At 49.9% G+C, this 12,760-nt stretch overlaps 2 protein-coding genes across 2 annotated transcripts in view; one reads left to right on the top strand and one right to left on the bottom strand.

Moving 5' to 3' along the window:
* Positions 1 to 12,760, top strand: part of SYN2 (synapsin II) — a 182,008-nt gene that overhangs the window by 140,028 nt on the left and 29,220 nt on the right. The window contains exon 5 of the mRNA XM_057554990.1: positions 2,735 to 2,824. Within this exon, the coding sequence (XP_057410973.1) occupies positions 2,735 to 2,824 (90 nt within the window). The remainder of the gene's footprint in view (positions 1 to 2,734; positions 2,825 to 12,760) is intronic.
* TIMP4 (TIMP metallopeptidase inhibitor 4) lies at positions 257 to 11,287 on the bottom strand. The gene is made up of 5 exons (XM_007192590.3): positions 10,757 to 11,287; positions 9,466 to 9,563; positions 8,939 to 9,053; positions 5,889 to 6,013; positions 257 to 5,225 (listed from the first exon to the last, which is right to left on the bottom strand). Exons 1-5 carry the CDS (start codon positions 10,893 to 10,895, stop codon positions 5,028 to 5,030), a joined length of 675 nt encoding a protein of 224 aa, XP_007192652.2. The 5' UTR covers positions 10,896 to 11,287; the 3' UTR covers positions 257 to 5,027.

Below are 12,760 nucleotides of genomic sequence, written 5' to 3'. Positions count from 1 at the left end.
TGGCTGCTCTTGGTGTGAGGAGAGGCCTCGGCTGGATTGGGAAAGGCTCTACCTTGTCTCTATCACAGTGTCTCTGAGCATATCCACTATCTCATAAATTGATCAGGGCAGGCACACTGGGATTTTGGAAGCAGAAGTAGACCTACCAATGAAAGTAGCATTCCAGAGAGTGCAAGAATGCCACCATCCCATATTGCTGCAAATTTATCTGAAAATCCTGTCACTCTGGGTGTTTTTAGAGACAGATGCACATGAGTTGAATTTAAGCATTTTATTTCCGGGAGGGATAAGGATAACATATTAAATTCAGACTGATCTTGAAATCCCATTTCATCCAAGAAGTCTTTCCTGATACACTGGATAAGTGGTTATATTGAACATTATCTTCCTATTCATTGCCAATACCACCCCCAGCTCCCAAATCCATTCTTTTTGTCTAGGCATAGTGGAAATAACCCTTATCAGATATTCCTTTTGTTTACTTGGTGACTGTGTGCTTGTGACTGAATCTAAGTGTCCAAGGAGGCAGGGGTTAGATGCCAAGCCCAGTACTTTGAGCAGAAGGGACTGCAGGAGGTGGAGGAGGGTAACATGAGCTCCCAGAGACCCAGCTAGTGCCCGGGAACTGGCTGCCATTTTAGTCTTGGCTGTGCTGGGACTCTGAGAACCTGCCGTGGGCCTTCTTGGCATCGGTGTGGTGTCTGTTTAACAATCCCACGTGCTGGGAAGATAGGGCCCCACATGCCTTGGTGCCATGCCAGGACGTGGGCTGCAGCAGGACAGAGGTTGTGAGGCAGGGCTGGTATCAGCTCTCCGGGGAGGCTGGAGAGCCTTGGGAGCTCAGGCAGGTATCCAGACACAGAGCAGGAGTCCAGCCAGGCCAAGGTGGGCAGGCAGGACTTAAAGGTCAGATGAGGTGGTGGAGAGAATCAGAGAAGGCAGGAAAGGTCTGAGGGGTGGTCTTGACAGTCAGAGAAGGTTGAAGAACCAGAGAATGACGAGGACAGCAGGGTACAATGGAGAATGCACTGGGCAGGAGGAGATCTGGGCGCTGTCCCAGTGCAGCCCCAAGTCCAGGCATGATGTGGGAGCCTGCGCTTCCCTTTGCTTCTGTAGCCTCAGTCTCCTCATTTGTAAAATGAGATGTCTGGCCTAGAGACTCTCTCAAGTCTCTGACAATAATAAAATCTTTGGGCCTTGAGAGTCCATCAATCATACTTGCAGCCCTGGAGGAGGCCTTAGAGATCTAGAGTCACCAACTGCGTGTCACTAAGGGAAGTGACCCAGAAATTCCAATGTTTTTCAGCATTTCAAGAATAACAGATTCTATCTCTACTCACAAAAGGACCACAGCAGATGATCACTTAAACAACAGTTTGATCATGGAGTTTGGGAGGAAATGTAATAAAAAGATGTTCTTTTGTGGTAAAAAGTTTGAGGAACTGATCAAATTCAGTTCTCTCTTTTTATATATGAAGAAAAGGAGGCCTGGAGAGGAGAAATCATTTGCCTAAGGACACCTAGCAAGTTCGAGCAGAACAAGAAGAATCAGAAGACTGTAGTTGTCTAACAACCCAGTTCTGGCTTTTATCGTCTCCCCGCACTGACTCATGCGCTAACATCCCTGATCAAAAACAGGACCTGAGCTTTTGAAAAATGTTCTAGCTTTCCTTTCTCTAATAAATAGAAGGTAGATTTGATCTGGCAACTTTTCCTACTAGCAGTTCCAGATATCAGTGGCTTAGAGCGTGAACCCAGTAGCACTAGAGAGAAGCAGCTGGATTACCCCTGCTGCCAGCACACTGGGGTGGATGTGGGGAGCTTGTGTGTGAGTGGGCGGAACTGGAAAGCTTCCTGTGGGAAGAGCGTGATCTCTTTAGAGCCTGAAAGGCTGCTATGTCAAGGAGTAGGGAGAGTTATGGGTTAGGAATAAAGGAGCCTGGCTATGAATCTGGCTCAACTACTGTGTGACCTTGGGCAAGTGACCTCTCTGGGCCTCAGTTTCTTCACTTATAAAGTGTGGGGGGCAGGGGGCACCAAGGGGTGCTACATGTTTGCCAAAGGCAAACCCTGACACTTAAGTATGTGTACTTCATCTCTTCCCCATGGAGCTGTTCTGGCTTCTCATAGGTGAAGGTCCAGTGAGTTCAGTTCGTAGATGAGTAGTACGTCCTAGAAGACTGGGTCTGTCTCTCCTGCATTCCATGACTCCATTCTCACTACAGGAAAAAGCTACCATTCCTTTGCCTGGCATTTGAACTTCCGAGACTGGGCCCCACATTAGCTATCCAGCTTCATCACTTGGCCATCTCTAGAGACGAAGGTGTTTAGAGTTCGAGACCCAAATTTCAATCCCAGCTTTACAAGCTCTTTGCAGCTCTGTGACTTTAGGCAAGTTTCCTACCCTCCCTGAGCTTCATATGTAAAATGAAGATGATAAAGAACCTAGTTCATCAATTTGATATGAGGATTAAATGAAATATCATTAAAATTGAGTAGGCACTGAATGAATGTTAGCTCACTCTCTCCCTTCCCCAACTAAAGCATACGTTCCTGGAGAATAGGAATGGGACACCTCTTTTATATCCTCAGAGCGCTTTGCACAAAGCCGTCAGTGAGCAAATACTCAATAAATAATTGTTTGATTGACAGACAAATATTTGTTGGATTGACATTTTGTCTGTCTGTTCCAGAGCTGTTTAGGTAAACCGAAACCTTTGCTTCTCTTTTGCAGTTTGCCCAGCTGGTGGCCGTCTACAAGACACTGGGAGGAGAAAAGTTCCCACTCATTGAGCAGACATACTACCCCAACCACAAAGAAATGGTAGGTGGCTGAGTGCGGGCTTCAGTCTCTCTGCTGTTCGCACTCTGAGCTTAGCCACGTGGTGACTATGGGGCTCTGAAGAGGGCCTTAGCCTCCCAACCCCAGAGACTCTACTCTGTTGAGGTTGAACTGCAGACCTGCTTTGTGAAGCCAGGGTGGCTGGGTTTTAGCTGACAGCCCTTTGTCTCCAAAACCTGGAGACAGCGTAGGAAAGAGCAGAAACAAGGGCATTTTATCGAGCAACAAACCCATGGATCAACAATCAGAAGATCCAGCTGCTTGGGGTCCTAGCCCAGCCGCACCACAAGTCAGGGATGGTTGCATTCCCTCACTGCATGTCAGTCTCCCAATGCGAAAGGCAAGTGGGCATAATTATTCCTGGCCAGGACATTTAATATGGTACTTGCATAATTTAAGTGAGATTCTTTACGTAATAGTCTGTGAAGAGTGTGAAGTGCTCTTCAGATGTAAGGTGTTGTTCCTGTTATTATTCATCAGACCCTTCCATTCCCTTGGCTTCCTCCAAATTTCGATAAGACTAGGGTTGCACTGTGCCTTCTCTGAGGCCATCCTAGGGTGGCAGAAGGAGCAGAAAAATGGGATGGATGGTTGGTACAGAGGCTGTTACTAATGTTTTTCCCTCATGGTGACCTGGGGCTTAACCCCCTTCTTCTTCTCTGGCCCCACGTACTCTGCCCCAGGCCTGCATGGTCAGTTGGTGGTCCTCCTTAACCCACCAGTGGAGACTCTCTCTGCCATAGCTTTCCAAGTCCGGTGCTCTGGGACAGAGACCTCCAGAAGGAATCTCCATTTGCACCATTTCTGTGAATGAGGAGCCTGGTCCTGGCATTTTGTGCGTGGCCCAGCTTATTAGCAAGCCACACACGAAAGATGAATAACAGCCCTGGGCCTCGAAAAGAACTGCCTCCTTCATTTTTGTCTGAGCTTCCCCAGGAGAGGCTCTGGAACCTTAAGCCCTTGTGTTTAATAAATCCTTGAGACCCTCATCAGGGCCTTCCCTTTTAGGACAAGTCAGGAAGCCTTGTAGAGGCTGAGGAACCCTAGGGGTCTGTGCTTGGCGATTTCAGGGAGTCCAAGAGGGGACTGAGCTGAAGACTGAAGGGGCTCTCAAAGCTGGCTTTTTCCTGTTGCAGCATCTAGCAGGCTGACCACTGAAAAAAACTGCAACACGTGCAAAGTGTATTCCTCATCTACCATCCTTTTGCCCCAAGGGCCCTTGTGTTACTTTTCTCCCATCCTCTATCCTGATATTTGCCTTCAAGAGAGGACCCCTAAGATCTCTCTGAGGTGTCAAAAGCTAAGTGGGAATTTCAAATCAATAAGAGAAAGGCTTTTTTTAGCTTAAAAAAAAGTTTTGAAGTAGGAATGAAAACATTAGTAATCTAGTAGAGAAGGACTTTCTAAAAGAGACAGAGGAGAAGCCTTTTGGACATCAGTTGAGGGCATTAAGTATAGTTAACCTAGAGAGACAATACCCAAGTCTGTTCTTATCTTGCTAATTGGGCCAGGCCTTCTGGCCCAATTAGCAAGATAAGAGGGGATTACAGCACATGGAGGGAGGTTAGGCCATTGTAGGCTTCACACTGGATGATTCCGTGTCCCCCAAGTCACTCCCCCAAACAGATGAAAGTGTATCAGAGGATCAGAATGAGTTGAGACAGGAGGAGTAGAGGATACACAGCCAAAGGATGTTGTTCTTTTCATTTCTCCAAATCAGCCTGTGTATCATACTGTCAACCCACCTTCTGTTCTTGTACATCACAAGGCCGCCACACCATCTCATATGTATAATAGTCACCATCTCTCCCCTGTCAGATCAGTTAAGACAAAAAGAAAGCACATTTATCTGGGGAGAAAAAGGAATAGTCCTAGCTTTGGAAAAGAAACTAAGCCAGAATCAATAACAAATACCAGCTCAGCTAAAAGGGTTTGGGAGGCAGGGATGAAGGGCTGAGGACAGGAGAGAAAAGTCATGCTACTTTCCCTAGCCCTTGACAGGTTCTGGACTGGGGTCTTGGACACAAGCTGCAATATGCCCCATCCCTGCCCTAATGCTGGCCAGACCATCCACTTGTTATTTCCCATTGTCTGGCAGCGATGAGGCAGGTGGTGACAGCCAGAGCTCTGAGGGAAGGAAAATGACTTGGTTTTCAGGATTCTTGAAGGTATGTGGTGGTCCCTCCTAGGGCTCGATGATATCAACAAACTCCTTCCTGAGGGGCAGGCGTCCCTGGTACCAGCTGCAGGTGCCATCAACATGCTTCACGCAGATATAATGCCGGGCCTGGTACCCATAGAGCTTCCGTTCCAATAGCCAGTCTGTCCAGAGGCACTCGTTGGGAGCCGAGATGGTACAGGGCACCGTATAGCAGGTGGTGATCTAGAGCCATAGCCACACAACGTCAAAGTGAGTAGGATGTCCTTTTTCCATTATTGCCTTTCAGACTCCTACATGTTCTCCTACAGCCTAACTCAAACGCCCCCTCCCTTATGAAGCCTTTCCTAGTCTCCAAATTTCTCCCTTAGTTCTCCTTCCCCCTGTGCTCTGCATGTATATATATAGTATTGCCTCCCTAATGGCATCTCTGGAGTCAGAAAGACCTGAAGGTCCTTACTCTACCACTGACCTTAAGCAAGTCATTTCACTTCCCACAGCATTAATTTCTTCACCTTAATATGGAAATCTTAAGTCTTCAAAAATTTGTTTTTAAGACTAAATTAAATATTTTAAATAAATTAACGATTACAGGTCCTGGCAAAAAGAGTAGACTCTCTTTAAATGGTAGTCTGTTATCCCAGTCTGCCTAATATGATGGCTGCCTTCCCAGCTAAAATGTAAGTACTCTGAGATCAGGGACTATGGGCCATCTCGCTTTCCCATCCCCAGCTTCATACGATGCCTGGTCCATCGCAGATCTCAAGTATAGTACAGCAAGTGAATAGATCATGCATGCATGAAGGAAGGAATACATGAAAGGTGAGGCTGCACGGCTCAAGACCCTTCCCCCACCCCCAAAAGACCTTGGAAATGGACATTCCTTACTTGGCAGCCACAGTTCAGATGGTAGTGGTGATTCAGACTTTCTCTCTGCAAAAAGGACAGGTTCTCCCAGGGCTCGATGTAGTTGCACAGATGGATGAAGACTTTCCCATCACTGAGGATCTGACCTTCAAGGGGAGATGGAGGAGAGCTTAGCATAAGGAATCTGCTCATGGAGCTCCAGGAGCCCGGATTCTTGAAGGAGCCCCAAATATCAGCCTCTTCAATATCTTTTGGTGACAGTGGTGACATGGGGCTCAATGAAGGAACCAGAAATACCTCTATTGTCTTTATATCAAAGCTGTTACCAGATGATGTTTGTATGAGGGAGAATTGTGGGGTGAAGGCCTTTACGTTAGCATGGTGTAGACAGAGGGATGTGGGCTTTAAGTCAGAATCTTGGTGGAACCCCCTTCTTTTCTATCATTTACTAGTGTGTGACCTTAAGAAAGCCACGTAACTTCTCAGCTGAAAGTTGAGAATAATGAGGTGATTGGCAGGATTAAATGAGAGAATGTGTGTGAAGTTCTCAGCACAGTTGTGGGCCCACAGAAGATGTTCAATAGATAGTAGGTCTTTCTTCCTTTTCAACCCTTTCCAACCCTTCCCAATATCTACACAGGCCAGTCTCCTGCCCCAGTGATACCTATCTTGGTGAGTCTTTCCCCTTCCCCTTCTTTACTTATCAAACTCTTTCCTATCTCCAAAGACCCTTTTTAGTACTATCTCATCCGCAAAGCCATCCCTGACCCCACTAGCCCACACCTCTCTTAGAACTTCAGTCGCTCAGTCATTTACTGACTGAGCAACTACTATGACCTGGTACCAGGAATACAGAAATAAATATAACAGGATCTCTGCCCCCAAGGAGCTTAAAAACTAGTAAGGAAGACAGATAAGTAGGCAAAAATGACACTGTTGTGTGATTATATACAAGATGCAGTATAAGAACAAAGGAAAGAACAACTATCTCTGTCTGTGGAAGGGCTGGGGGCAAGAAGGGTGTCTAAGAGCAGATGATGCTTGCGTTGGGCCTTGAAGGGATGGGTAGGAGTTCACCTGCCAGACAAGTGGGGAAGAACTTCTGGATGTTGGGACAGAGGGGCGTAGCTCAGCAGTATACCTACTGCAACCACAAGTAGTTTCATTCAGCTCTAGGGGAAGCGAGGGGCTGGGAACGGTCACTGAAGTGGCAGGAGGCAAGGCTGGAGAGGTCAGCAGGGTCTGGTCACAGAGGGCATTCAGTGTTAGGCAGAAGAGCTTGTGCCTTCTCCTGCAGGCGCCACTGATGACTTTTCAGTGCGCCTGTGCTTCGTCACCTAACCCCACCTTCGTTTAGACTTGACCTCTGTGAGGGCAGCCAGCACATTTCCTGCTTCCCCTGATGCACCGCCGTACCTAGGAGAGGGCTAGGCAGGCAGAGGGCAGGTGCTCCGGAAGGAGGTGGCCTTGTTGGCTAGTCCTGGGACCTGGAGGGCTCAGGGGCATGCCCTGCCTCTGCCTCTCCCTCTCCCGTCCAGAGGCGCCCCGAGCCGCACATGCTCAGAGCTGGGGGCCCCTACCAGTGTGGCCTCCAACGCCTGTGACTTCTCAGAAGTTTGAACTGTGAGCTCTTTGAGGACTGCGACTTGTTACTGAGTCTCCACTCTCCTGCCCCAGGCCAGGCAGTGAGTAGGTGGTCATTCATTGCTAAGGGGATGGACAGATAGTGGAATTCCTCCTCCTGTCCTCCCCACCTGCTATGTTTTTCTCTTCCTGGCCTTCTTTCTAAATAGTTTTCATCCTTTAGGGCCAATGCAGATCCCTCTTACACAATGAAGCTTCCCTAACTGTTTACAACCACACAAATACCTTTCCCTGAACTGCAAAATAATTCAGTGTTGCATTCATTCACTTATGGATTATATTCTTGTGAGGTTCTTTAACTGTTCTATCCCAGCCAGTTCAGTATGAGGGATCTGCCTGGGCCCAAGGTCATGGAGACAGAATCACGTTAGAGTCAAGGCTCCTGTTAGGGCCTGTGCTTTACTGCACCCCCAGAATAGGGCCTTGGATGTGAGTCAACCACGAGCCAAGAGTGTGACCTGTCGTGGCTGTCTAAAGCTAATACAATTGTAGGCTACAGTGACTATTATGTGTGTATTGCAGGGGGAGTTTGCAAACGCACAATCCTCCTTTACTCTGTGTAACTAAGACCTCCCCTGCAGTGTGGTGTCCAGTTCGGGGTCCTGTGCTGGGGAGGGACAGGGACAGGCTATATCCCATTGAAGGTGGCCAGGGCAGGAAGGGGTCTGGGAACCACAGCCAGTAGACCTGGAGCTAGAGTGCATGTATCTATCGTCCTCAGCCCTCTGAAGGGTCATTGTAGAATAGAGGGCAGAGCTGAACCCATAAGGGAGAGTTTCAGAATGGCAGAATTTGGCTCAAGATACCAAAAATCTTATACCAATTAAAGCTGTTTGGAAATGGAACCAGTTGCCCTAGGCTGGGAGAGCAACCTGTGAACTAGCAAGGCAATGGCAGTGAGGACTCTTGCACTGAAAGGGACATTACCAAGGCTCCTCCAGACCTAGGCTGCCTCTTCGTAACACAGCTCTGTTTTATGCCAAGAAAATGCCACCTGGCTCAGCTCACTACCCAGGGTCAGCCCTGGCTCCTCCTTGACTGCCTTCCTTAGGGCAGAGACTCTTTTTTTTTTTTTTTTTAATAAATTTATTTATTTATTTATTTATCTTTTAATTTTTGTCTGCGTTGGGTCTTCGTTGCTATGCACGGGCTTTCTCTATTTGCAGCGAGTGGGGGCTACTCTTCGTTGCGGTGCACGGGCTTCTCATTGCGGAGCACAGGCTCTCAGCACACAGGCTTCAGTAGTTGCAGCATACGGGCTCAGTAGTTGTGGCGCACGGGCTTAGTTGCTCCGCAGCACGTGGGATCTTCCCGGACCAGGGCTCGAACCCGTGTCCCCTGCACTGGCAGGCGGATTCTTAACCACTGCGCCACCAGGGAAGTCCAGGGCAGAGACTCTTAGGGCCGCTTGCTGGTCTTTAACTTACCAGTCAGGAGATACTGCTTCTGGCTGTTAGCTTCTAGTTTCACCCCACAGAGGGAGGAATCAAAAGGTGTGTAGATATACTGAATATTGTTGACTTTCTCAAACCCTTTGAACATCTGAAAGCATTTACAAAAGAGCAGTACTGGGTCAGTGAGTGTACTTTATATCTTAACAGGAAAAACTTTTTCTTAATCTAAAAAAATTAAGCGAAAGTCTAGTTCAGGATTTGTTGCACACAGATGGCCCAACTGGGTCTTTCCTCTCTAAAACAATCTAAACCTTGGTTGATTCCAGTGAGAAGGGAGGTGCCTCTAGCAGCCCTATGCACAAGCGCTGAGGGCCTGTCCCGCACTGTCCCTTGGCTCCTGTGGGCCTGTTGCCTACATGTCATCCCCTGCACTTGAGCATCTGTACCCCAACACCGCTGAGCCAGGCCGCCTCACCTACCAGCCCCACCCCTCCCAGATCACAGACCCCACTCCTTCTAACAGCCCAAGGGGGTAAATGCCCTGGCCTGTCCCCATGTACCTTTATCTGTTTGATTTCATACCGGATCATTTTTTGAGTGTCAGCAGGGTTTGCACTGGCAGGAACTACCTTCTCACTGGAGATTTTGGCCCGGATCGCTGCATAGGAAGAGAAAAGAGGGAACTTGCAGCAACACGTGGGAGCAGTCCATCTGGGATCTGGATGACGTGGCGCCCCTGGAGAATTTTGCAGGGGAATTCTGGGTTTAGGTCTTGGTGGGTTATGGGGAGAATGCTGCATGTGAGGGAATCTCCTCTGCAGTTACTGGAAGTTCCAAAACCCTCGGGCCTGTTGGGTCCTGCACTTTACCTGCTGGTTTGGGGAGTCTGGTTCTCCACAGCCCAGGGTGCAGTGGGGTGGAGGTGTGCGGCAGGTAGAGGAGGAAGGAGGAGCCCCTTGAGGGCAGTTGGTGTGTGGTCATCTACTGCTGTAGCCCAAGGCCTCAGAGAGAGACTGACCGAGTTGATATTGGTAAATGTTTAGTGAATTAATAAATGTCCTGACCCTGCACAGAAGTAGTTCATCTCTTGCCACTTGGGTATTAATCAAAACCTGTTTATGAGTTCCTCCTCTGTGCCTGGCCTAACTGGATACTAGACCCACAGACATGATTAAGACAGGGTCCGCATCCTGCAGAACTCTTGGTGTGGTGGAGAACACCCTTAGAAAGACCAACAGCACAGCATGGTAGGAGCACAGAGGTGCTGCGGTAGCACCAAGGAGTCAGGAAGCCTTCAGAGAAGAGGAGACACCTGAGTAAGATCTTGAGGGATGAATAGGAGTTTGCCAGGAATGTAAGGGTTTCAAGGAAGGGCATTCCAGGCAGAGGGAGAGAGAGGGCAAAAGGTGTGTGTTGAGGTCAGGGCGTGGTGACAACCTCAGTTATAAGCTTGGACACCCAAGGATGTTTATAATGAAAGCGCAAGTCCCTGGCCCCTGGCTTTCCCTCCCCCCATCCAGTAGATCAGAATAATCCCCGGAGAGTTCCGGAGACTTGTTGTTCAGTGACACCCCCCCCCCCCCCCGCCCCGTAACTGCAGTAGGCAGGGGAGAGGGGGTCGCTGCGGAGGCCCTTTACGCAGTCTGTTCCCTCGCGAGTCTGCGGGTCGCAGCGCTTGCAAGGTGGCTGTGGCGCCGGCCCTGCCCGACCCACGGGACCCCAGCAGGAGGCAACTGGTGCGGGATTGGAGCCCCTCCCCTTCCCTCCAAACTCCAGGTCTGCCGCTGGGCCCCGCCCCGACCCCACACAGCCACCCCCTGCCTTGGACCTCGAGGGCTCCCCCGGACTCACCTAGCGCCGAGCGGCAGACGTGCTGCTGGGGGTGCGCGGGGGCGCAGCTGCACGCCTCGCCCAGCCCCGGCGGCCGAAGCAGCGCCAGCAACCGCAGCAGCAGCGCCCAGCTCGGCGCGGTCCGGGGGCTCCACGGCATGTCACGGCAGCGCCCTGACTCAGCCTCTGGGGACTGTCGGACCAAGCAGCCCCTCCAGGGCTTCTCCAGAACTCGTCGCGCCCCTCGCCCCTGGCTTTATGAGGTGGACCTAGGGCCAGTCCCGCCCCGATGGGCTCCGCCCTCCTTTGGCTGTAGGCCATCCGCGGCTGCGGGACCAGCGGCCCTCCTGGCCGGCGGGCTCAGTGGCAGGCTCAGCAAGATGAAGAGGGAAGCCAGGAGAGTCTCCTAGCTTCTATTTCCTTGCCTGAGCCTTCTGGAAGTAGAGGGAGGGCTGGGAAAGGGGATGGTGTAAGGACTGAAAGACAGGGCAACTAAGACAAATGCACCGGGGCACAGAGACCAAGCGACTGTGATTCAGGCAGAAAGGACAAGAGTGTAGAGAGGCACAAACAGGAAGAGACAGGCGGAGTCAGAGAGAGGCAGACGGAATTACAACAGGCAAAAGAGACAGTGACAGAGAAGGACGGATCTCTTGCTGAGCTGCACGCTGGGAATGAGACGAGCTACTCAAGGCTTCTTCTTTCAGCTGCAGGAAGTGTTTTCAATGCCCTATTTATGAGGCTCCAAAGCAACAGCAAACAGTAATGGAATAGGACAGAGAAAGTTGGGGTGTGTGTGTGTCTTGGCTCTGTCGGCTGGGGGGTGGGGAGAGATGTCCGAGAAAGCAGCCAGTGCTTTAGAAACGCTTTCCCGTGCCCAGAGCTCAGACTCTGCAGATGGCTGAGGACCGTGCTCTTGCTGGGGGCCCAAAGCACGGGGTAGCCCATCACTTAGGGCAAACCTGGGTTCTCAAAGCTCTCTCCAGACCCTAGGCCACCCTGGTTCCTGTCTCAGGCCCCTACTCAGCTGAGAGACTACATCTTGTTACAGAGGGTGGGCAGCTTAGAAAACAAAGAAGCAAAGCACTTGGGGCCAGGGACTGGAGTCCTGTCCACTGTTTGACAGAGGGCATAGTGCTCTGAGCCTCCAAACAGAAAGAAACCCATGGGATTATTGTCGTAGGATGTTTCCACACAGTGTTCCACCAGAAGGTAGCAGGCTGGGTACTGATTCTGTCACTAGGTAGCTTGGCAACCTTTGCCTCTCTGGGCCTCACTTCCTGCTCCGTAAAGTAGGATTGAACTACATGATTTTGCCCCAGTCTCAACTGGCCTCAGCCAGGAACACTGAAATCCTCAGGTCAGGTACTCCCAGTATCTGGTCACACACTCAGGATTCCCATGGGAATCTGACTTTTCTTCAGAGTCAACATTATTTCCTTTGAAAGACATGTTTTCGTCTTGATGTGGTGGTGATGTTTGAAAAGAAGGAAACTGAAAGAGAGCTGAGCCTGACTGAGAAGGATGAGATCTGGTGTCCAGGTTGGTTCTTCATGCAACACCCGACCAAGATAGAGTCTGAGGTGTTATTGCACGGGATCTCAAAAGCATCCAGTCCAGGCTCTTCACTCGGCAGACGTGAAGGCTGAGGCCCAGGGAGGTAAAGGGACTTGCAGAGAGACTGGGATGCCAGCGTCTGGTCCAGCGCTCTTTCCCCTCCACCATGTTATTTCTTCCATCGCCATTTTGTAACAGCTTGAAATCCTGCCTTTGGAGGGTAGTTCTTCTTCTTTTAAGTTTTCATAGTTCCTCTGTTAAAATACGGCTACCTCAAGGTAATGTTTACTCTCTTAAGGATCTCTTTTGAGTGATAAACATGTTGAATTCTTATGTCAGCTCTCTTCCAAACCCCAAGCTGGGCAGAAATGGGCCTTCGCATACTAAGCTGTGTTTGGTGGTGAGTTTGGGGTGTTGGTGGGCAAGGAAGAGAGTGTGAAAGAGGGGAGAAAAGCCAGGTTCAGTACA

Source organism: Balaenoptera acutorostrata, chromosome 10, assembly GCF_949987535.1.
Source record: "Balaenoptera acutorostrata chromosome 10, mBalAcu1.1, whole genome shotgun sequence".
Taxonomy (NCBI): domain Eukaryota; kingdom Metazoa; phylum Chordata; class Mammalia; order Artiodactyla; family Balaenopteridae; genus Balaenoptera; species Balaenoptera acutorostrata.
This window is presented reverse-complemented; position numbering and strand designations above follow the sequence as displayed.

What these genes read in the sequence shown, in the direction of transcription:
- TIMP4 (XM_007192590.3), bottom strand. Translation starts at nt 10,895, where the DNA reads ATGCCGTGGAGCCCCCGGACCGCGCCGAGCTGGGCGCTGCTGCTGCGG. An exon ending in CGTCTGCCGCTCGGCGCTAG is followed by an intron (nt 9,564 to 10,756) that starts GTGAGTCCGGGG and finishes CTTCCTATGCAG; the next exon opens with CGATCCGGGCCAAAATCTCC. An exon ending in GAAGCAGTATCTCCTGACTG is followed by an intron (nt 6,014 to 8,938) that starts GTAAGTTAAAGA and finishes CTCCCCTTGAAG; the next exon opens with GTCAGATCCTCAGTGATGGG.